This window comes from Nomascus leucogenys, chromosome 5 (genome assembly GCF_006542625.1).
Source record: "Nomascus leucogenys isolate Asia chromosome 5, Asia_NLE_v1, whole genome shotgun sequence".
Classification (NCBI taxonomy): domain Eukaryota; kingdom Metazoa; phylum Chordata; class Mammalia; order Primates; family Hylobatidae; genus Nomascus; species Nomascus leucogenys.
The window spans coordinates 13,014,692-13,036,078 of NC_044385.1; the positions used below are offsets into that span (position 1 = coordinate 13,014,692).

At 42.0% G+C, this 21,387-nt stretch overlaps 2 protein-coding genes and 1 non-coding gene across 3 annotated transcripts in view; all 3 read left to right on the forward strand.

Annotated features, from left to right (window-relative positions):
- RBM34 (RNA binding motif protein 34) overlaps positions 1-1,003 on the forward strand; it is a 28,398-nt gene extending 27,395 nt beyond the window's left edge. The window contains exon 11 of the mRNA XM_030812654.1: positions 639-1,003. Within this exon, the coding sequence (XP_030668514.1) occupies positions 639-923 (285 nt within the window). The 3' untranslated portion in view covers positions 924-1,003. The remainder of the gene's footprint in view (positions 1-638) is intronic.
- A 1,096-nt stretch (positions 1,004-2,099) lies between these two features.
- TOMM20 (translocase of outer mitochondrial membrane 20) lies at positions 2,100-21,018 on the forward strand. The gene is made up of 5 exons (XM_003267275.3): positions 2,100-2,503; positions 8,585-8,631; positions 11,101-11,182; positions 16,479-16,621; positions 18,247-21,018. Exons 1-5 carry the CDS (start codon positions 2,383-2,385, stop codon positions 18,289-18,291), a joined length of 438 nt encoding a protein of 145 aa, XP_003267323.1. The 5' UTR covers positions 2,100-2,382; the 3' UTR covers positions 18,292-21,018.
- On the forward strand, positions 3,168-3,302 carry LOC115835303. Its single transcript, XR_004030291.1, has one exon. It is a non-coding gene; the product is annotated as a small nucleolar RNA SNORA14 (small nucleolar RNA).
- Positions 21,019-21,387: the final 369 nt, after the last annotated feature.

The window sequence follows — 21,387 nt, forward strand, 5'->3', positions numbered from 1 at the left end:
TTTATTGGTTTAAAATACTGCATATGGGGGCCAGGCGCGGTGGCTCATGCCTGTAATCCCAGCACTTTGGGAGGCCGAGGTGGGCAGATTACAAGGTCAAGAGATCGAGACCATCCTGGCGAACATGGTGAAACCTGTCTCTACTAAAAATACAAAAATTAGCTGGGTATGTTGGCCTGCGCCTGTAATCCCAGCTACTTGAGAGGCTGAGGCAAGAGAATTGCTTGAACTCAGGAGGTAGAGGTCACAGTGAGCCGAGATCGTGCCACTGCACTCCAGCCTGGCAACAGAGCGAGACTCCGTCTCAAAAAAAGAAAAAAAAAAAAAGCCAATATTGCATATGACTAATCTAGTTTAGAACCTCATTTTACAATGAAAAAAACCAAAACAAAACACGAAGCCTGTAGCATTGTGACTTAGCTGAACATTTCACAAGGCAGCTTGAGTGCTTTCTGGGGAAACACTGGTGAGGAGCATGGTGATAAGGAGACTTTGAGCACGGCAGCTGATACACTTGGGATTGGATGGGGCTTATCTGTGCAAGCTCGAAAGTCATTCTCTGTTAAAGTGACACTTTCACTAGTTTCTTTGCAGATGAGTTTCTGGTAGAAATTAATGTGTTTTCTTTTGATTTGCAGAATACAGATTCTGTTCATCTTGCTCTGAAATTAAATAATTCTGAACTCATGGGGAGAAAACTCAGAGTCATGCGTTCTGTTAATAAAGAAAAATTAAAACAACAAAATTCAAATCCACGATTGAAGAATGTCAGTAAACCTAAGCAGGGACTTAATTTTACTTCCAAAACTGCAGAAGGACATTCTAAAAGCTTATTTATTGGAGAAAAAGCTGTTCTCCTTAAAACGAAGAAGAAAGGACAGAAGAAAAGTGGACACCCTAAGAAACAGAGAAAACAGAAATAACAACCAGGAACTGCTTTTTCTTTTCCTGTTGAGTACTGCTAATAAAAGTGCTATTATCTGCTGATAGCATTGTCTGCTAATCATGTGTTGAGTTTTATACTTTTTTATGGATGGTGTATGTGAAATGTGGAGACTTCCACATTCTCAGTTTATTCACGTTGTGATACTACCTTTGAAGGTTTTTTTGTGTTTGTTTTGTTTTTTGAGACGGAGTTTGGCTCTTGTCTCCCAGGCTGGAGTGCAGTGGCGTGATCTCGGCTCACTGCAACCTCTGCCTTCTGGGTTCAAGCGCTTCTCCTGCCTCAGCCTCCCGAGTAGCTGGGATTACAGGCGCCTGCCACCACGCCTGGCTAATTTTTTGTATTTTTGGTAGAGACGGGGTTTCACCATGTTGGCCAGGCTGGTCTCAAACTCCTGGCCTCAAGTGATCCGTCCGCCTCGGCCTCCCAAAGTGCTGAGATTACAGGCGTGAGCCACCGCGCCTGGCCTGATCATGTGTATGTTTTCTTTTTTTTCTTTTTTTTGAGAGGGAATCTCGCTCTGTCGCCCAGGCTGGAGTGCAGTGGCGCAATCTCGGCCCACCGCGAGCTCCGCCTCCCGGGTTCACGCCATTGTCCTGCCTCAGCCTCTCCGAGTAGCTGGGACTACAGGCGCCCGCCACCACGCCCGGCTAATTTTTTTGTATTTTTAGTAGAGACGGGGTTTCACCGTGGTCTCGATCTCCTGACCTCGTGATCCGCCCGCCTCGGCCTCCCAAAGTGCTGGGATTACAAGCGTGAGCCACCGCGCCCGGCGATCATGTGTATGTTTTCATGTGGCTATAAAACAGTTCACGTTTTCTATTTTTTCTTCAATTGTGTATATTTTGCAAGAAATTACTCCATTTAATTTTATTCCAGTTATCATAAAATGAGGCTATCCTGTAACATTCTTTTGAAATGGAACCACTACGCACAATGGATTGTGGCAACCTGAAAAGAAAGTATAGTTTAATTCAAACAAGTCACAGGCTGCCTGTGTTAGACAAGATGAAGCATTCGCAGTTTGGGACCCTGCGTCTTTGTCTGCCATAAACAAGGCTGTCAGCTAGTCTTCTGAGTACGCGCACGCCAGCAACGCGCCCTCCTCATTACAGCATGGTCGGCGGATATGAAAAAAAAGTCCGCGGTCACGTGCAAACTCCCGACTCCAGTGCGTACACCCAGCGGCGCACGGGCAATGCCGGCGTGGCCCACTGCGCAGGCGCAGGAGCCGCGCTCCGAGTTTCTGTTCAGGCACTGCCGCGGACGACCTCGAGGCCCTTAGTTGACTGGGACCGGAAGTGGCGTGTGCTCGGCCTTTGCGTGTTCCTGGCCCGCGGCCGTCGGGTGTGAGCTACGCCGACCGCTCTGAGGGTTCGTGGCCCACCGCTCCTTCGCGGTGCCTGCCGCCACCGTCCACGCCCAGCGTTGTAGAGAAGATGGTGGGTCGCAACAGCGCCATCGCCGCCGGTGTATGCGGGGCCCTTTTTATTGGGTACTGCATCTACTTCGACCGCAAAAGACGAAGTGACCCCAACTTCAAGAACAGGCTTCGAGAACGTGAGTGGGTTCTCTTTCCCCTGGCCGGGCCTGCTGCCTTCGGCCGCCGCCCTCCACAGGAGGGGTCCTTGTTTCCCAACAGCCTGTGGGCCGCGCAGGGCGACCGCGTGGTGCGGCCCTCAATAGGCGATGGCGCTGGCTGCGCCGCTCCGGGGGCTCTAGTGCCCCGCAGGAATTCCCTCCATTTTGGAGGAAGGATTTTTCCCGTTTTGTTTTCCCCAAACACTTTAGCCGTGGAAATGTACTCTTGATTTGTGTTACAATCTCGGGTGTGTGTGGCCTGGGGAGGAGGTTGTCTCTTTTTTTGTCGTTCATCTTTTTAAACCTCTACTTTTAACTAAAAAGTCGTGCATTTTTGTCGCGAATTTTAGTCTGAGGCTAAATCCGCATGCTCAGTGCAGTATCATTGTTGCATTCTGTTTTTTTGAGACGGAATCTCGCTCTGTCGCCCAGGCTGTAGTGCAGTGGCGCGATCTCGGCTGATTGCAACGTCCGCCTCCCGAGTTCAAGCGCTTCTCCTGCCTCAGCCTCCCCAGTAGCTGGGATTACAGGCGGCCGCCACCACGCCCGGCTGATTTTTTTGTGTTTAGTAGAGACGGGGTTTCACCATGTTGGTCTGGCTAGTCTCGAACTCCTGACCTCAGATGATCCGCCTGGCTCATTGCTGCATTCTTAAACCCTCTTGGTAGCTTCGTTCTAAGTGCTTCCAAGATATGAGTGAATGCTATAGAAATTTCAGGGGAGTCCAAAGGGCTGCGCTTCTCCCGTGGCTCAGTCTTATTTCATACCTGCGACATCTTTTAAGAGAGGTCTACAAGAGGGGAATCGTGTCGTGAAAACCGTTGTGATCCACCTTGAATTATGGGAGAATCTTCATTCGCATCACCGAAGAGCAAATTTGTTGCAATAAGAAATATTTTTTGGCTTATCTTGGTTGTTCAGCCAAATTAGTTTTTGAAATTAAAATTGATACATAAGTTACTAAAGCCCAAGGTGTACAAAGAAGGGATTATTGTTTACTTAAGTAACAGTGGTTACGATTTAATTCAGCTATACTAAGTCATTTCAAGTGTTCAATAGCCATGTGTGAGCAGTGACTGCAGCGCTGATCTTACTAGCACTTAGAATCAGACATCTAGTTCCAGCTTTCTTATGTTTTAGGAGGGAAGGGATATAGACATAATTTGATTTATGACTAGGCAGACTAATAGAATAGTGTTTTGGATTCAGACCCTGAATTTCTAGGGCCAGGTTAGCGGCATAATTTGGGGTTTCTGAATCCTAATTTCCGTAGTTGTAAAATCAGGTAATGCCACCTACCTCTCGTTGGTCTTGTGAAGATTGAGATGTTTGAATTGCCTCCCACTTTTCCTGACATAGGAAATGCTCCTCCGTAAATGCTGGTAGTAATTCTGCCTTCAGGTTATTGTCCTGTAGTTGCCAAAATGGGTGACAGCTGGGGATTTTGGTACACATGTGGAGTTATAAAGAAGGGATTAACCCTATCTTCCTTTGGAAACCCTGAAGTCCTGTTGCAGAAACAAGAGCTATCATTTTAGACAAATGGAGGAATGTTATTTCAAAATAACCTCTCCATCATTTTCAATCTAAAATTGTTTTTTCTGGCCTTAGCAGCAACCTAATGATTACAGTGAATTACTTAGCTGCAGCAGTAACTTTAGGCAAGTCACTTCAAGCTTTAGTTTTCCCTTTTTGTAAAATGGTATAGTGTAGAGTTTTAGTACTGTTCCTCACACATGGTAATTGATGAATGCTAGAGATTTTTTGTTGTTTGAGTCTCGCTCTGTCGCCCAGGCTCGAGTGCAGTGGGGTGATCTCGGATCATTGCAACCTCCACCTCCCAGGTTCAAGCAATTCTGCCTCAGCCTCCTGAGTAGCTGGGATTACAGGCGCACACCACCACGCCAGGCTAATTTTTGTATTTTTAATAGAGACAGGGTTTCACCATATTGGCCAGGTTGGTCTCGAACTCCTGACTTAGTGATCTTCCCGTCTCAGCCTCCCAAAGTGCTGGGATTACAGGCGTGAGCCACTGCGTCTGGACGAGATATTTTTATGAGTAGAATTATTTTGTTGTTTGATGTTTTTGTTATCACGTAAAATTTATTTAGAATAATCCTGCATTCTGTTTAAAGGTAATTGCGGCCGGGTGTGGTGGCTCAACGCTTGTAATCTCAGCACTTCGGGAGGCCGAGGTGGGTGGATCACCTCATGTCAGGAGTTCAAGAGCAGCCTGGCCAGCATGGCGAAACCCCGTCTGTGCTAAAAATACAAAAATTAGCCAGGTGTGGTGGCACACGCCTGTAGTCCCAGCTGCTTGGGAGGCTGAGGCAGAATTGCTGGAATGTGGAAGGCGGAGGTTGCAGTGAGGAGAGATTGCACCACTGCACTCCATCCTGGGGACAGAGCAAGACTCTGTCTCCAAAATATACGTGTGTGTGTGTGTGTGTGTGTGTAGACTTCGGGAGGCCAAGGTGGGCAGATCACGAGGTCAGGAGATCGAGACCAGCCTGGTCAACATGGTGAAACCACGTCTCTACTAAAAATAAAAAAATTAGCTGGGCGTGGTGGCACCCAACTGTAGTCCCAGCTACTTGGGAGACTGAGGCAGGAAGATCGCTTGAACCTGGGAGGCTGAGGTTGCAGTGAGCCGAGATGGCTCCACTGCACTCCAGCCTGGGGACACAGAGAGACTTGGTCTCCAAAAAAAAAAAAAAAGTGCAATTGTGTGACTGGCTGATTTTTAAAACTTTAGGGGTATTTTGCCTTTGTGGAATGAAACTCTGTTCAGTTAATTTTGAGTTTTAAAAATTAATTGTTTTTTAAATTTTGAGTTCTTCTAGTCTTATTTCCAATAGAATATTTACATCTGCAATAAAAGAGCAGTTTCTCACATAAGGCATGTAGCTCATTGGCTTTCTTTTTCGTTAAGAAGAGAGGCTTAGGTGGCTGGGTGCGGTGGCTCATGCCTGTAAACCCAGCACTTTGGGAGGCCGAGGCGGGCGGATCACAAGGTCAGGAGCGAGACCATCCTGGCTAACATGGTGAAACGCCGTCTTTATTAAAAAATAGAAAAACTTAGCCGGGCGTGGTGGCGGGTGCCTGTAGTCCCAGCTACTCGGGAGGCTGAGGCAGGAGAATGGCATGAACTCGGGAGGTGGGGCTTACAGTGAGCCGAGATCACGCCGCTGCACTCCAGCCTGGGCGACAGAGCGAGACTCCGTCTCAAAAAGAAAAAAAATGAAAAGAGAGCCTTACATTGTTTAAAATGAGGCTTGAGGTTAAATTTGGGATCCTAATATATTTAGACTTTTTGTCACCTGTTAGCAAAAGCAGAGTATCAGGATCCTTGAAGCATAGTTTTTATCATTCTAAATTATGAGTAAATGAAATGTAATTGCCAAATTACAATGCCAGCTGCAGGTGCATTTCACTTATATGGGACGGATAAAATGACACATTAAAAATATATTAAGCATCTTATTTAAATGAATAAATCTTGGAAACATTGAGTCAAGGCTTGATTTTGCCCATTGTTAAATTTCTTCATGGTTTTTCAGTTGATTACATCTGTCCCTTTATCACAGAGATACTGCATTATACTATATCTGAAAATATGTTAATGTAACAAGTTAATTGTATCATGAAACTAAAGCCAGAATTTTAATCTTATTGCTAAAAATGTAAAGGAACTAAGTGATCTTAAAATTTGGTAGCTCTATCAGTTATGTATTCAGTGGCAATCACACACTCCTCCCCACCTCATTAAATAACTTATGACTAAGTTTCACTTTCCTGGGTTTCATTATCAGTTTTGTCATTTTCCCTAAATTCTGGTTTAGCAAATTGTATGTCTCACATACAGTTGATCCCACAAACTTGGCACGTTCATTTCTGAGGTGCCTTTTGTTTTGATGGTAATACCATCTTTACTTCTCCACACTTAACTATAGAGGCAGAAGAGAGTCATGTTTCAAGTCCAAAAGCCTGGGTTTGAGTTGCCATTCCACCAGTAAGTAATTGTGACCTTAGTACATTTTCTTATCTGGAAAATGGGGATGATAATAGTACCTGGTTTTTTTGTTTTTTTGTTTTTGTTTGAGACGGAGTCTCGCTCTGTGGCCCAGGCTGGAGCGCAGTAGCGCTATCTCAGCTCACTGCAACCTCCACCTCCCAGGTTCAAGTGATACTCTTGCTACAGCCTCTCGAGTAGCTAGGACTACAGGCGCCTGCCACCATACCTAGCTGATTTTTTGTATTTTAGTAGAGATAATTTCACTGTATCAACCAGGCTGGTCTCGAACTCCTGACCTCCAGTGATCTGCCCGCCTTGGCCTCCCAAAGTGCTGAGATTACAGGCGTGAGCCACCATACCCAGCTGTACCTCTTTTAATGTTGTGAGGATTAAATAGGCTAATAAACATTTAGAACAGTGTCTGGCATGTAGCATCTAAAACTTAGTGCTTACATCCAAGTGTTCCTTGTCTTCATGTCCAGATCCTTTGAAGTCTTCCATTTGTTTTCACATTTTACTACGCTCCCTTCAGTACAGGTTCCAGTGTAGACCACGATATTTAGCAGTTAGATATTGTTGTCTGGTATCACTCATTATTTTCTGCCTTAAGAGAACAAAAAACCATAAGCAAATGGAGGGTCGAATTATGTTCTTTGTCCTTTTTCCCCACTGTTAGTTGTGCTGTGATGAACACTTAGGTAAGGTACTTAGAAAAATTAGTCTTCAGATTAATACATAAGATCAACTTTAATGCGTATTTTTTCTGTTGAAATGGCTAGAATTGTATTTAAGCCTCACAGTGGTAGCACTCTATTATGGGAGATGAGTGGGTATCTGATGCTGGTGTGATGAAATCCAGTTTATGAGGGTTGACTAAGAAAAGGTACCCTGACCATGGTAAATGAACCTTCTGTCTGCAGGTAGGCAGACCTCTTTTTTGAGACAGAGTGTCGCTCTGTCGCCCAGGCTGAAGTGCAGTGGCACAATCTCTGCTCCCTGCAACCTCCGCCTCCCAGGTTCAAGCGATTCTCCTGCCTCAGCCTCCCGAGTAGCTGGGACTACAGGCACCCGCCACCATGCCTGGCTAATTTTTGTATTTTTAGTAGAGATGGGGTTTCACTATGTTGGCCAGGCTGGTCTTGAACTCCTGACCTTGTGATCTGCCTGGCTCAGCCTCCTAAAGTGCTGGGATTATAAGCATGAGCCACTGTGCCTGGCCCTCAGACCTCTTTAGTCATGCATTGAAGCTTGGATTTGTAGAGTGCTTTAAGTAAGGTTTTCGGAGGACATTTGCTTGTTTTGTGGCTTTTCTCATTGTAGTCCTGTAAGGTTAGACCTTATCTTGGGAGAGTGAGAGATTTGCCTAAGATCATCCAGCTAATAAGTATTAGCTAGGAAGTATTGGAACCTTACATTTTCTTAACTATGTCAGTAGTTACTCTCTATGTCATTGGTAGTTTTTAGTGATTATCACTTTAGGTGTAGTCCTGCCTCAGTATCCTTGAGTGATCGGTTCCAGGCCTCCCCTGGATACCAAATTCTGATGATGCTCAAGTACCTTTAAGTGGTATAGTATTTTCATGTAACCACCATATGCCTCCTGTACACTTCAGATTCTTTCTTTCATTTAAGAATGCCAGTTTGCAGCATTCAGTAAAGATATAATCTGGCATATTTCAGTAATAAAACTCCCTAATACTAGTGGCCTAATTCTTGCCCCGTTACATATCCTGTGTTGGTTGGAAGGGGGGACTTGATCTGCTTATTGTAATTACTTTAGAAGTCCAGCTGTTGGAGCTGTCTCCATCTTGTGAATTGCTAGATCTGCCCCAAAGGGAAGGAGAACGCTCCAGTGCAGTGTCGCATTGCCTACAGCTCATTGACCAGAACTAGTCATATGGCCTTGACAGATCACAGGGAGGGATAGATTCCTAGAGTTAGAAATGTTTTGCAAATGGAATTAATGACTGCCACAGCAATTAGAATTCTTTTGATTCCAATTTTTATAATGACAAAATGTAAATAGAACTTTGCATTTCTTGTAGGAAGAAAGAAACAGAAGCTTGCCAAGGAGAGAGCTGGGCTTTCCAAGGTAATAGTCTGGTTTCTGTTTAAATTATATATTTTGTAGAAATATTATTTTAAAATCTGTAATTGGAAATGTAATTAAAATGTAATTGGAAAAAGCTAGTTGATACTGGACATTGCTTTTTTATTTCAAAATACAGCTTATTTTTAGGAGTAGGTGAATAACGTAGTTCCACTGATAATTACCGAGTCCTTCATTATTTCTTTTGCTGGCCATAACAACAAACAGCTTACTGTATGAACAATAATTAAGGAACAAGATGAGGGCCTCAAGACATTTGCACCAAAAGATGAAAAGTTCCTAATCAGCTGCTTCAAAATGATACAATATTACACTTAAGATTTTATTTCTTTACTCCAACTTCCTTTAAAAGAGCCATGGGTTATTTAAAAAATTATTCAAGATTATTCAAGCCCACTGATGCAGAATCCCACTGCCCTGACAAATTTTTGCCTTGTTGCAGTACACAGTTCTGGATGTAAAACTTGTAATTTATTTTTTCTTTTCATAGATCCTGAGTTCTTGATTATTTTTAATGACTACGTAGATTTATCTGCTTGGTAAAAAATATTCTGTGGCATGTGTAATTAAGTAAATGTTAATCATTGTACGTGCAGCTTTTCCTTTTTATTGAGATGAGTTCTGTTGTCTGGGTTCTTAGGACTTGGATTACTGGATCATTAGTGGTTCTTTTTAAAGCAAGTTGAGACAAGGAAAAATTAAGTTAACCAGTATATTTTGTTATTTTGAAACAGTTGTGTAAACACAGCTAGTTGACTGGACATGGTAATAGGGAAGTGAAAATGGGAGGGAACTACTTTGTTGTTCTAGTAGGATCAGACTACCTTTCTGAAGTGTGTAATATGTTTATTATGCTTTTGGTAACTGACATTTCTAAGGGCATAGGAAAATAGATTGAGACATGCACCAGTATGTATTTTTAGATTCAGAAATAGAATTATTGCTACATGCTGGGATAGTGCGTGAAAGATATCTCCACTTTCAGAAATTTAAATTGTTTCAGTTGTGTTGGCTAGGCTAATAAGAACATGTACAGTGTAATTCAAGGACCAAAAACTTGCACTAATAGAAGTTTAGGTTTTCTCTCTTTTTTTTTTTTTTTTTTTTTTTTTGAGATGGAGTCTCACTCTGGCACCAGGCTGGAGTGCAGTGGCGTGATCTTGGCTCACTGCAACCTCTGCCTCGCAGGTTCAAGCGATTCTCCTGCCTCAGCCTCCTGAGCAGTTGGGGCTACAGGTGTGTGGCACCACGCCCAGCTAATTTTTGTATTTTTGTAGAGATGGGGTTTCACCGTGTTGGCCAGCATGGCCTCGATCTCTTGACCTTGTGATCTGCCCGCCTTGGCCTCTCAGTGTGCTGGGATTGCAGGCATGAGCCACCGCACCCAGCTACTGAAGTTTAGGTTTTCAAATAAAAATGGCCACTTTTTTTTTTTTTTTTGTTCGAGACAGGGTCTCACCCTGTCACCCAGGCTGGGGTGCAGTAGTGGTGCAGTCACAGCTCACTGCAGCCTCGACCTCGTGAGTTGAAGCAATCCTACCTTAGCCTCCCTAGTAGCTGGACTATAGGCATGCACCACCATGCCTAGCTAATCTTTTTATTTTTTTGTAGAGAGGCTGAGGTAGGAGGATCACTTGAGCCTGAGAGGTGAAGGCACTGAGCTGTGATCACACTACTGCACTACAGCCTGGGCGACAAAGTGAGACCCTGTCTCAAAAAACAGTCTTTTAGATGCATGTAAAATGTAGGCTGGGCACGGTGGCTCATACCTGTAATCCTAGCACTTTGGGAGGCCGAGGCGGGTGGATCATCTGAGGTCAGGAGTTTGAGACCAGCCTGGCCAACATTGCGAAACCCTATCTCTACTAAAAATACAAAAATTAGCTGGGCATGGTGGCGGGTGCCTGTAATCCCAGCTACCTGGGAGGCTGAGGCAGGAGAATCGCTTGAATCCGGGAGGTGGAAGTTGCAGTGAGCTGGGATTGTGCCACTGCACTCCAGCCTGGGTGACAGAATGAGACTCTGTCTCAAAAAAACAAAAACAAAAACAAGAACAAAACAAAAAACAAAAACCACAAAACAAATCTGTATAAAATAATGTTGAATCATAAGGACAAATTGCTTACAGTTGTATAAAAATCTACAATAATGGTATCCGAAAATATCGTAAAGTGCATAGACGGTATAGATTTTGTATTCTTTTCTCTTTACATTCGAGTTAGAGCTAAGAATTACAAAAAAAAAACTACAAACTCAAGTTTTTTCTTTTATTCATTTGAATGTAGATGAACTCTTACTTCCTACAAGTGTTGTTCAGGAGTAAAGTTCTTCTATCAGTTTTTTTAGAATGAATGATTTGGTTTTTTGTTGTTTTATTTTTATTGATATCTGTGTATTGGTTATATCCCCTGGCATAATTGTGGTGTCAATTATTAAATATTTTATTTCCAGTTACCTGACCTTAAAGATGCTGAAGCTGTTCAGAAGTTCTTCCTTGAAGAAATACAGCTTGGTGAAGAGTTACTAGCTCAAGGTAATAGTCATTGAAAAGCTAAGGAACTGGGTAGAATTTTTCTCACTGATAGAAATTTATAATGATAAGGGGCTTTGTTTGTGTAATTTGGCTATTAGAAAAGGTACTCCAAATATCTCAAGACAAGTTTTTAGGCACTTAATAATTGGAAGATTATTTTGTGTAAGACTGGCTCTAGAAAGAAATATTCCTTGTGGGATATTGTTGTCCATAATATATTTTAAGTGAGTTTTAGGTTTTCTTGCTATATCATATGATGGAGAAGATAGTAAGTTTTTACAAATGAGGTTCTCTTACTCTGAAGTAGTTCCTAATGTATAGCCATAGTGCGATATGTAAATAGTAAGTGAAGGAATATGAGCTAGGAATATACTCCTCAACTCCTTCATCTAATCTTCAGATCTTTTCCAGTATTTATAGGAAGCAATGGCTAATGTAAGGTCCCAGAGAAGGTTAATTTACCTAATCAAGGTCACACGGTGAGTTCATGACCCCTTATTTCAGAACCAACTTGTTATCTGATCCAGAATTTAGCCTTTTCATTACATTGTACTTCATTTATTTCATCAACAGTGCTAAGAAGTTTGTAAAAAATATTCTATCTTTAAAGTTCAGCTATGAAATTGAAATTATCAAATTGACAAACGTGAGAACCATAATTTACTCAGTAATCTCAAAAGTAGATTTGAAGTAGTTGCTATCATTATTAAAGCTGCTATCAAGTATTTTTAAATTCTGATTGCTATATCAATAGATTTAGATAGAATTGAACTATATGATGTGGGGCATTTGTGTGTGAATGAGTTTGTTTTGTTGTTTCTTTTATGGGGAGAGTTTAATTCATTTAAAATGGTGGTAACTAACTTTTATCATGTCTCCCCTTTGCCAAGAAATACTTTTTTGATATCAATAGAATTGCTCAATTAATTTGACCTAAAGAGTCACAGTACTCAAATTGCCAGCAGACTGGGAAGGGTTAAAAATCAGTGAGTAGGGACAGGCATGGTGGCTCATTCCTATAATCCCAGCACTTTGGGGAGCTGAGGCAGGAGGATTGCTGAAAGCCAGGAGTTCGAGACCAGCATCGATAACAAAAGTGAGATCCTCATCTCTACAGTAAATGAGAAAATAAACCAGGTGCAGTAGTATGCACCTGTAGCCAGCTACTCGCAGACTGAAGTAGGAGGATACCTTGAACCCAGGAGTTTGAGGCTCTAGTGAGCTGTGATGGCACCACTGCATTTCAGCCTGGGCAACAGAATGATATGCTGTCTCTTAAGAACTGTATACATAAAATCTAACTGCAGAGGAGTACAAGATAGGCACCAATCAGGAAACATTTCCAGGTCTCCTACAGGCATCACACTGCAATTTCTCCATCAATCTGAAAGAGAGGACCCAGGCATTGGGGAAAGGGAAAGCATTCCTCCTCAGTGCTAAAGCAGTGCTGCATACTGAGTTGCTCTGCTCCTTGCATCGTGTAACACTGGGTTTGATCTTCCTATGCTGATAGATGGATTTTATGATATTCTTGATGCTGTTGTATTAACAAAAGATACCACTTACGATCTGGCTGTCCAGTCAGCAAAAGTTGTAGCAACATCCACTTTGCACAAGAAGGGAGCTCAAAATGACAAGATCACTGCAATTGAGGTTGTGTCCATGTATCTTCTTCAGCATTTTGCTAAATCTGCAGATACGGTAATCAACAGTGCTAGTTCAGAAGAGATTTAATTGTGGTATGTATTCAGAAGCAGGAACTGACTTAGCCAATCTTTTGATTAATTCTAAACTGACCATCAGTGGATCACTGTGCAGCCCTGGGTCGGATCTCTTGTGATGGGTATCACTACATCATATTTCAATACCTGGGAAAGGAATTGGCCAAGCAGATCAAGATGGTGCCTGCAAACCCAGATGACAATGACCTACACAATTGGAGTATCCTGAAACATTGTGTAGATGGGACAATCATAGTCCTCACATTGTCAGTGGAGATTGACCTGTTTCTGATGATGGTCAAGAGGTTAGGAAAGCTCTTGGAAACCTTTACTTATACTCAGGTGCCATCAGATACCCCACAGTACTCAACATTTTACCCAAAATGTTTCTCAGTCTTTCCACAGCAGCCAATTGGTAGAACAAAAAACATATACCAGATTTAAGAGCCTGGAAAGAACACCAGAGTGACTATCCTGATTATCCTGATACCCAGGCTTGCCGTCAGCTGACAGGGTCAAGTGCATCGGGTATGATGGTAGAGATATTCCCTAAGACATACTTAATATCCTCAGCTGGCTGGGGAAAAATTAGTAAGGTTGATCTGAAACTGTTTTCTCCTTTTTTTTTTTTTTTTTTGAAGTGGAGTTTTACTCTGTCATCCAGAGTGCAGTGGGTGGAGTGCAGTGGCGTGATCTCAGCTCACTGCAACCTCTGCCTCCCAGGTTCAAGCGATTCTCCTGCCTGAGCCTCATGAGTAGCTGGGATTATAGGCATGCGCCACCAAGCCCGGCTAATTTTTTCCTATTTTTGGTAGAGAGGGGGTTTCACCATGTTGGTCAGGCTAGTCTCAAACTCCTGACCTCAAGTGATCCGCCTGCCTTGGCTTCCCAAAGTGCTGGGATTACGGGTGTGAGCCACTGCACCTGGTCCATTCTTACTCTTTAAGATCAGTTTCCTGTGAATTTATATCATGGAAAATTGTTTGGTAAATAAAAAGAATCTAGTAAAAAATGATCTTAATGGTATTGAGAACTGGAAAAGGTCTGCGGTGTTTTGTTTTGTTTTGTTTTTGAGACGGCGTCTCATTCTGTTGCCCAGGCTGGAGTGCAATGGCACAATCTCAGCTCACTGCAACTTCCACCTCCCGGGTTCAAGTGAGGGTTCAAGCAATTCTTGTGCCTCAGCCTCCAATTAGCTGGGATTACAGACGTGCACCACCAGGCCCAGCTAATTTTTTTTTTTTTTTTTAGATGGAGTCTCATTGTTTTGCCAGGCTGGAGTGCAGTGGCACTATCTTGGCTCACTGCAACCCCCGCCTCCCAGATTCAAGTGATTCTCCTGCCTCAGCCTCCTGAGTAGCTGGGACTATAGGCACGTGCTACCATGCCCAGCTAATTTTTGTATTTTTAGTAGAGACCGGGTTTCACCATGTTGGCCAGGATGGTCTTGATATCTTGACCTCGTGATCCACCCACCTCAGCCTCCCAAAGTGCTGGGATTACAGGCGTGAACCACCACACCCTGGCCTAATTTTTGTATTTTTAGTAGAGACGGGAGTTTCACCATGTTGGCCAGGCTGGTCTTGAACTGACCTCAGGTGATCCACCCACCTCGGCTTCCCTAAGTGCTGGGATTACAGGTGTGAGCCGCCGCTCCTGTTCAGTTCTGAGATTTACCTTACTTGCATGCTAACACGTTAGTTTGCCCCAATTTCATGGATGCTGGCGAAAGACATGAGACCACTGGGCTGGAGACAAAGGACAGCTCGTTATTCACTGCAGTAATAGTAACAAGGGTATTGGCATTTGCACTGGTTTCCCGAGCCACAGTTCCTATGGCAATGCAGAAAGTCAGGGGACACATGTACATGTAGTGGGTTGCATATAGGAGAGGAGGCCTGAATTTAAGGATCCTGAAGTTTTTATAATGGGCAGTAAACATGTGTGCGCTTTTCCCTACACATAGGTAATGTTGCAAACCTGCCTTTGCTCCAGAGGGAGGCAGTTTGTATTCTGAGGTTGTTCACTGTACAAATGTTCTTGAAAAGACAGTTTGGAGCAAAGGCAGTAAATACCTGCTCAGAAGTGCAGGAATGTGAGAGACTTGAGGTGAATTCTTCTTCTACTTGTATTGTTACTATTTTTTAATTTTTATTTATTTATTTTTGAGATGGAGTCTTGCTCTGTCGCCCAGGCTGGAGTGCAGTGGTGCAATCTTGGCTCACTGCAAGCTTCGCCTCCCGGGTTCAAGCAGTTCTCCTGCCTTGGCCTCCCAGGTAGCTGGGATTACAGGCATGTGCCACCACGCCCTGCTGATTTTTGTATTTTTAGTAGAGGTGGGGTTTCACCATGTGGGTCAGGCTGGTCTTGAACTCCTGACCTTGTGATCCACCCGCCTTGGCCTCCCAAAGTGCTAGGATTACAGGCATGAGCCACCACGCCCAGCAAATATATCTAATGGAGTTATTTTTATGTAAGGCACATTAAAATATTTTAATGGGAACCTCTTATACAGAAGAGTGCTTAATTTAAAATATTTAATAGCATAGTTTTGCTCAAATAATTTGGGACAGTTTTTGGAGTTTGATTTAAAGTGGGATTAGGGCCGAGTGCAGTGGCTCATGCCTGTAATCCTAGCACATTGGGAGGCGGAGGCAGGAGGATTACTTGGGTCCAGGAGTTTGAGACCAGGCTGAGCAACATAGTGAGACCCCGTTTCTACAAAAAAAAAAAAAAAAATTAGCAAAATTAGCCCGGTGTGGTGGTGCACACCTATGGTCCTAGCTACTTGGGAGGTTGAGGTGGGAGGATTGCTTGAGCCCAGGAGGTTGAGGCTGCAGTCACCCAAGATTGTACCATTGTACTCCAGCCTGGGTGGCAGAGGGTGATCGTGTCTCAAAAAATAAATAAAATGGAGTTAACTTTTAAGGACAAGGAGCACATAGCAGATGCTTATTTATTGAATTAAGTGAACTTTGAAAAACTGTAAGCCTTAAGTGTTTTTTTTTTTTTTTTTCAAACAATGTGTCTATTGAAGGATATTTATAGATAAAATAAGCCCTCCCACTCAGAGTTAATCATGGCTTTATTTCTCCTGTCATATTTCATTAGTATGACCATTTTTCCTACTAGTATCACTTAAAAATTTTTTTTTCTTCCCATATGATACCGTTCAAATAGTACAAAGACTTGGCTTAATGTGAAATTGGGTCTTCTTTCCACCCCAGTCCCCAGTCTTGTAGTTCTGTGTTACAGAAAAGTACTATTCGATTGTTAGCAATTGTCTCATATAGTCTTTCAGAAATATTCCAAGTATATAAATAGTAATATACTTTGACATTTTTATACGTTGATTTCCCCCTTATGTGTTTGAAACACTTCCATATCAGTACATGTAATCTGACTCATTCTTGTTAGTGGCTTCATAATAGTTATATGAATGCATTATAGGTTATTTCCAGTATTTTACTTGCATAGTGTTTTTGGTCGGCATCATTTGGAGATAGTGTGTAAAGTTAATTTTGACAAAGGCCAAGGCTTTTCAGGTTACGTGTAATTTTATGTAAATCTTACAGGTGAATATGAGAAGGGCGTAGACCATCTGACAAATGCAATTGCTGTGTGTGGACAACCACAGCAGTTACTGCAGGTCTTACAGCAAACTCTTCCACCACCAGTGTTCCAGATGCTTCTGACTAAGCTCCCAACAATTAGTCAGGTAAGGAATTGGAATGTTACGACATAAAAGTGAGTAGGATTTAGAATTGAATGATTAGGGACATTTTAAAATGAGCCTAGTGAACATGATGAAATAAACTTATTTGTATAATGAAAACAATACGGGAGATGTCAGCGCTTGACATTTTCCTCTCTGATGGGAAACATCCAGATGACTGCCCAGATCTAGTGATTGTGCCCTGGAGGTGGATCAGAAAGTGTGTGTCTTATCACCAAGTCTCAGGTCTTAGTAGTCAACTGTCCAAATTCAGGTCACTCTTGGCTACTTTCTACAAGTAGCTTTCTGCCTGCTTTTCCAGGAGTCCATGCCTTCAGTTAGGTGATCTGACAAAGGAGCCTAGATAGCTATAGCCTAGTCATTAGGGCGCTCAGGAGCATGGACTCCCTCTGACTCACTTATGTAAAGGCTCAGTGCCTCTGCTGCTGCTGAGGTGTGCTTTGAGTTTGGAGCTATTTGACAACATCCCCAAATCCCTACTCAAAAATGCAAAATAGCACTAATATACTGTAAAAGATTAACTTATGTATAAATTAGGAGTTAACAAAAATGCTTTCTGTTCATTTTGAGTTCTTTTCAAGGAGCCCAAATGAATCTGCTTTTTGGAATAGTGTGTCTGTTACATGTGTTGATTTCCCCAGTTGGTGTGATTAAAACAGTGAATGATGATAGGAAGTATTTACAGAACTTTATAGTTAGTAACTGACTGGTTAATTTTTCAAACTGATTTTTACTCAACTGAATTAGAAAAGGACTGGAAAGAAAGTAAAGGTCCCAGTGATTTGAGGGAACAAGTTGGACAATCAAGGACTTTGTCTAAATTGTTTTTATTTAGACTAATGTTCTAGAGGATTCATACTGGAATCATTGGTTTAATATTATGCTATTTGAAAGGCAGCATAGTATAGTACTTTTGGAAAATTGGCCTGAGGGTGATGTCTTTTGGAATATTTGTGAATTCACTATGAAGCCTACCTTAAAAATGACCTCCTTCACTCAATTATCAGTGTTCTTGGTTTGCCTGGGAGTGAAAAGAGATCTTAAATTCTTTTTGGTTTTAGTTACGTAATTGACTGATGTAATATGTAATGATGGCTGGACACAGTGTCTCATGCCCTATAATCCTAGCACTCACTTGAGCTCAGGAGTTGAAGGCCACCCTGGGCAACATGGTAAAACCCTGTCTCCACCAAAAATAAAAAAATAATTAGCCGGCCCTGGTGGCCATGAGTCTGTGGTTCCAGCTACTCAGGAGGCTGAGGTCGGGGAGGATCACTTGAGCCCAGGAGGCAGAGGTTGCAGTGAGCCGAGACTGTGCTACTGCACTCCAGCCTGGGTGACAGAGGCCCCCTCTGAGTTAAAAATATATATAATGTAATGATCTGCCTCCTTTGATAACTTGACTTTTGAAATGGGACTGTCAGTAGTATGATCATTGTTTTCTTGGATGCTGACAGCGTGTAAAGTGTTACATTTTGAATTAAATGTCAGAATGGGTGAACTTTACTAAGATTCGATTCTTTGAATAAAAAGAGCATTTTATGTTGAAGTTAGAATCCTGATTAAATGCTTATGACACTTTAAAAAATTATTTTTTTTTCTTTCAGAGAATTGTAAGTGCTCAGAGCTTGGCTGAAGATGATGTGGAATGAGAAACAAATGTCAATATAATAAAATCTCAGTTAAAAATATTTTAAAAATTCTTGGTAGTTGAGCAGCTCTGGGGGAATAAGGGCAAATATGCTTGTTATGAACTACACTGAAATCTACCAAAGTTACTGTTTACTTTGTGTAGATCCACTTGTCTATTTTATTTATTTTTCCCAGTGAAAAGTGTATTTTGATAGAGAACTTTTCATTCTATAAATACACTATGAGTTACTAAAATGTCATGGATTTTGTTTATTCCTGAAACATAGTTAAACTGTACATATGACATGGCTTATGTTAAAAATACCCAGTGCTCAGTTTTGAAAGATAGGCAAAAAAAAAAAAAAAAAAAAAAGTATAGGAGAAACTGAAGAATGTACAGTTTTTTAGGGGGCACATTTTGCTGTAAATCTGGAAATTTGATTTGTGTTTGTGAAAACTGAGCATTAAAGGTTTCGATTGGTGATTTCTTTCCATTTAATCTCTGAGACGTAAATATGTGAGGTGTGCTGCTGTGCTGGGTTAACAGCTTCCTTCCCTTTCTTTGTATCAGTCTTGAAATGTTCTGTTTAAATCAGCAGGCTTAATGTGTTCTGGGTATTTATCTCTTTGTATTTTAAATATATGTAGTTGCAAATAGCACCAGGAATTAGATCTCTGTACACCTCTAATCTAGCCTTGTGAGCTTCGCCAGTTACTGTGTGCTCACTTTCCCTCCATTTGTTACATGAGAGAATGCGTCTGCTGATCACTGAAGTGTCCCTTTTAGCTTCTGATTCATTGGGTTCTGTTGGGCATCTTTAAATCCACCTTAACCCAAGGAATGTATGTGGGCAACCAGGCTCTGCATTTTTTTATATTCTGAATTTTGCATGCTTGCCTGACTTAGTATTTCTGAATTGATCTTTTTTTAATGGTATAACTATCTTGATTTTCACTGAAATTGTATGGTTCTGTCACTACTCTGTAAATTAATCCGAAACTTTTAAGGTAACTGGGATGATCTGCTTGTAAAAATGTTTGTTGCCTTTTGCTTTTATCTTCAATGTACCTCCTTAATCCTACTTCAACTTGATTAATTTATCTTGTTAAACGATGAGAGTAAGTTGCAACCTTGTGACTGAAGACTTGCAAAGAGTGGAGCAGGTGGGACCTCTTATTCTCAAACAGTGACATGTTGTCTGTAGTCACAGTTTCAGAACTGAGTAAGGATCCTTGGTACTTGGTGGCATCTGTTGAACTGAGGAGCATTTCTCATTGTAAAGATTGCCTTTGTTCTGTCTAAAAGTCTATGGAGAAATCCCAAAGACTTTTCCTATGTACTAGGCATTTTATTTTGATTGACTTACAAACTCTTCTTAATCATTATTAATCTCGGGTTTTTTGTGTTGTAGTGGAAGGAGAAACAGTTCTAGTTTCTGCCTCTGATTAGCCGCACAGCCTTGAACAAATCACATTTCATCTTTGAACTTACCTCTACTGTTAGACTAGGCGACTCACATTTGAGGACTTTTCTCGGGTATCTTGAGGGTTTGTGATCCTGAACCCTTAAACAGTGCTTTTTTATTACACAGGATGCTTTTTTCAGGGGATGACCAGTACAAACATGCCAGTTAGTTTTACTAGTGGGATCCCAAATCCAAAGCAGTGTAGTGGTGATTGGTCAGTGACTAACCAGGCAGCTAAGAAGTCTTAGGCAGCAGCCCAGACATGTATAGAGGGGCAGTTAGAGGGAGAACGGGGGTGAGAAAGGGAGCAAGGGGCAGACAGCTCAGCAAGGAAAGAATGGTCTCAGAAAAAGGAGGGCTGGCTGGAGGAGTGAGGGGCAGCTTAAGTTTGGGGAGGGTAGAAACGCCATTTCCTTGGGAACTGGAGTGAAGTATGAGCTGGGTGTCACTTGGCTCTGAACATACTGGCTTTGCTGTAATGCTTGAAAAGGCAGTGGTATCTTCATTTTACAGTTCATTAACCCAAGTACATTTTCTTATTAAATGACAACTTTGGTGCTTTAAAATGAGGTACCACTTTTTAAAGCTAGCTGTGTCGAGTTAAAGAAAAAAATTAGCACTTTTTTCTCCCAGAAATGTAATTGCCAAACATTATCCGTTCCCATCTTAAGTTTTACAAGGTGATAGAATCAGCTCGTTGTAGTGATGCTGGCCAAATGGTGCTCAGCAGGTGAGAACGAAAAAACCCCAGATTTCAGTGAACTAATACACAGCTGGAGCGTTTCCGTGTGCTAATGTTGCACACTTACTAAAAACAAAAACTGGAAATGGAAAATAGTGTATTAGCGCAACAGTTGACGTGCTTCTTTGGACAAAGATACATTGTTTTGTTCCACAATTTGTACTTAAAAGCGAAAGAACATTTACGACATAGACTTACTGGCCATAGCAGTGCTGGCCTGTTAACTGATCATTAGAACTTAGGTTCACATTTATGTAAAGTGTGTAAAACCTAGTAGAGTGTGCATAGTAGGCACTCAGTAAATGTTTGGTTCCTTTTGCCCCTCAGTAAGTTTATTTTACCATCCTCCCGCCTGCCATTCTGACTTTATTAAATCAACCTGTGGACCAGAGTGTTAATGAGACGTTATTGCAGAAGAGATTGAGAAAATTGGTATATCATGCAGATAACATACAAACTCTTTTTGTAACGTAAAAAATGCAGTTTTATTATTGCTTGTGCCTCAACGTTTAAGTGAATATTAAAGGGCTTGGCGAAAACTTTGGCTTGGTGTATGTTTGGAGAAGTGAACCCTGCGGAATTTATTGAGTCTAACGCTGTAGGTTTTTTGTTGTTAACGTCTTTGAGGATGTCTAGGGCCGCAGGCTTCTCTGCCAGGAGAATGCACATTTGCCTCAGATTCCAGGTGAAGAAAATCCCTGTGGTAGTGTCAGCGCCCGAGGGCTTCCGGGTGGTGGTGGGCCCAGCTTCAGGAGATAGCAGTCACCTGGGAGGCCCGTTAAAACAGATTCGTGAGAGGAGCTCAGTGGTGATGTTGCTGATGTGCGAAACATGAAGCCTTGTTAGAGAAACTAGCTGTGTTAAGGTTACAGAATATGTACGTTAGCACTGTAAAAAGCGGCTAATTG

Bases quoted from the DNA above. Each gene is read 5' to 3' on its own strand.
- TOMM20 (XM_003267275.3), top strand. From the start codon at position 2,383: ATGGTGGGTCGCAACAGCGCCATCGCCGCCGGTGTATGCGGGGCCCTT. The intron at 2,504-8,584 runs GTGAGTGGGTTC...CATTTCTTGTAG, and splicing joins CAAGAACAGGCTTCGAGAAC to GAAGAAAGAAACAGAAGCTT. The intron at 8,632-11,100 runs GTAATAGTCTGG...TTTTATTTCCAG, and splicing joins AGAGAGCTGGGCTTTCCAAG to TTACCTGACCTTAAAGATGC.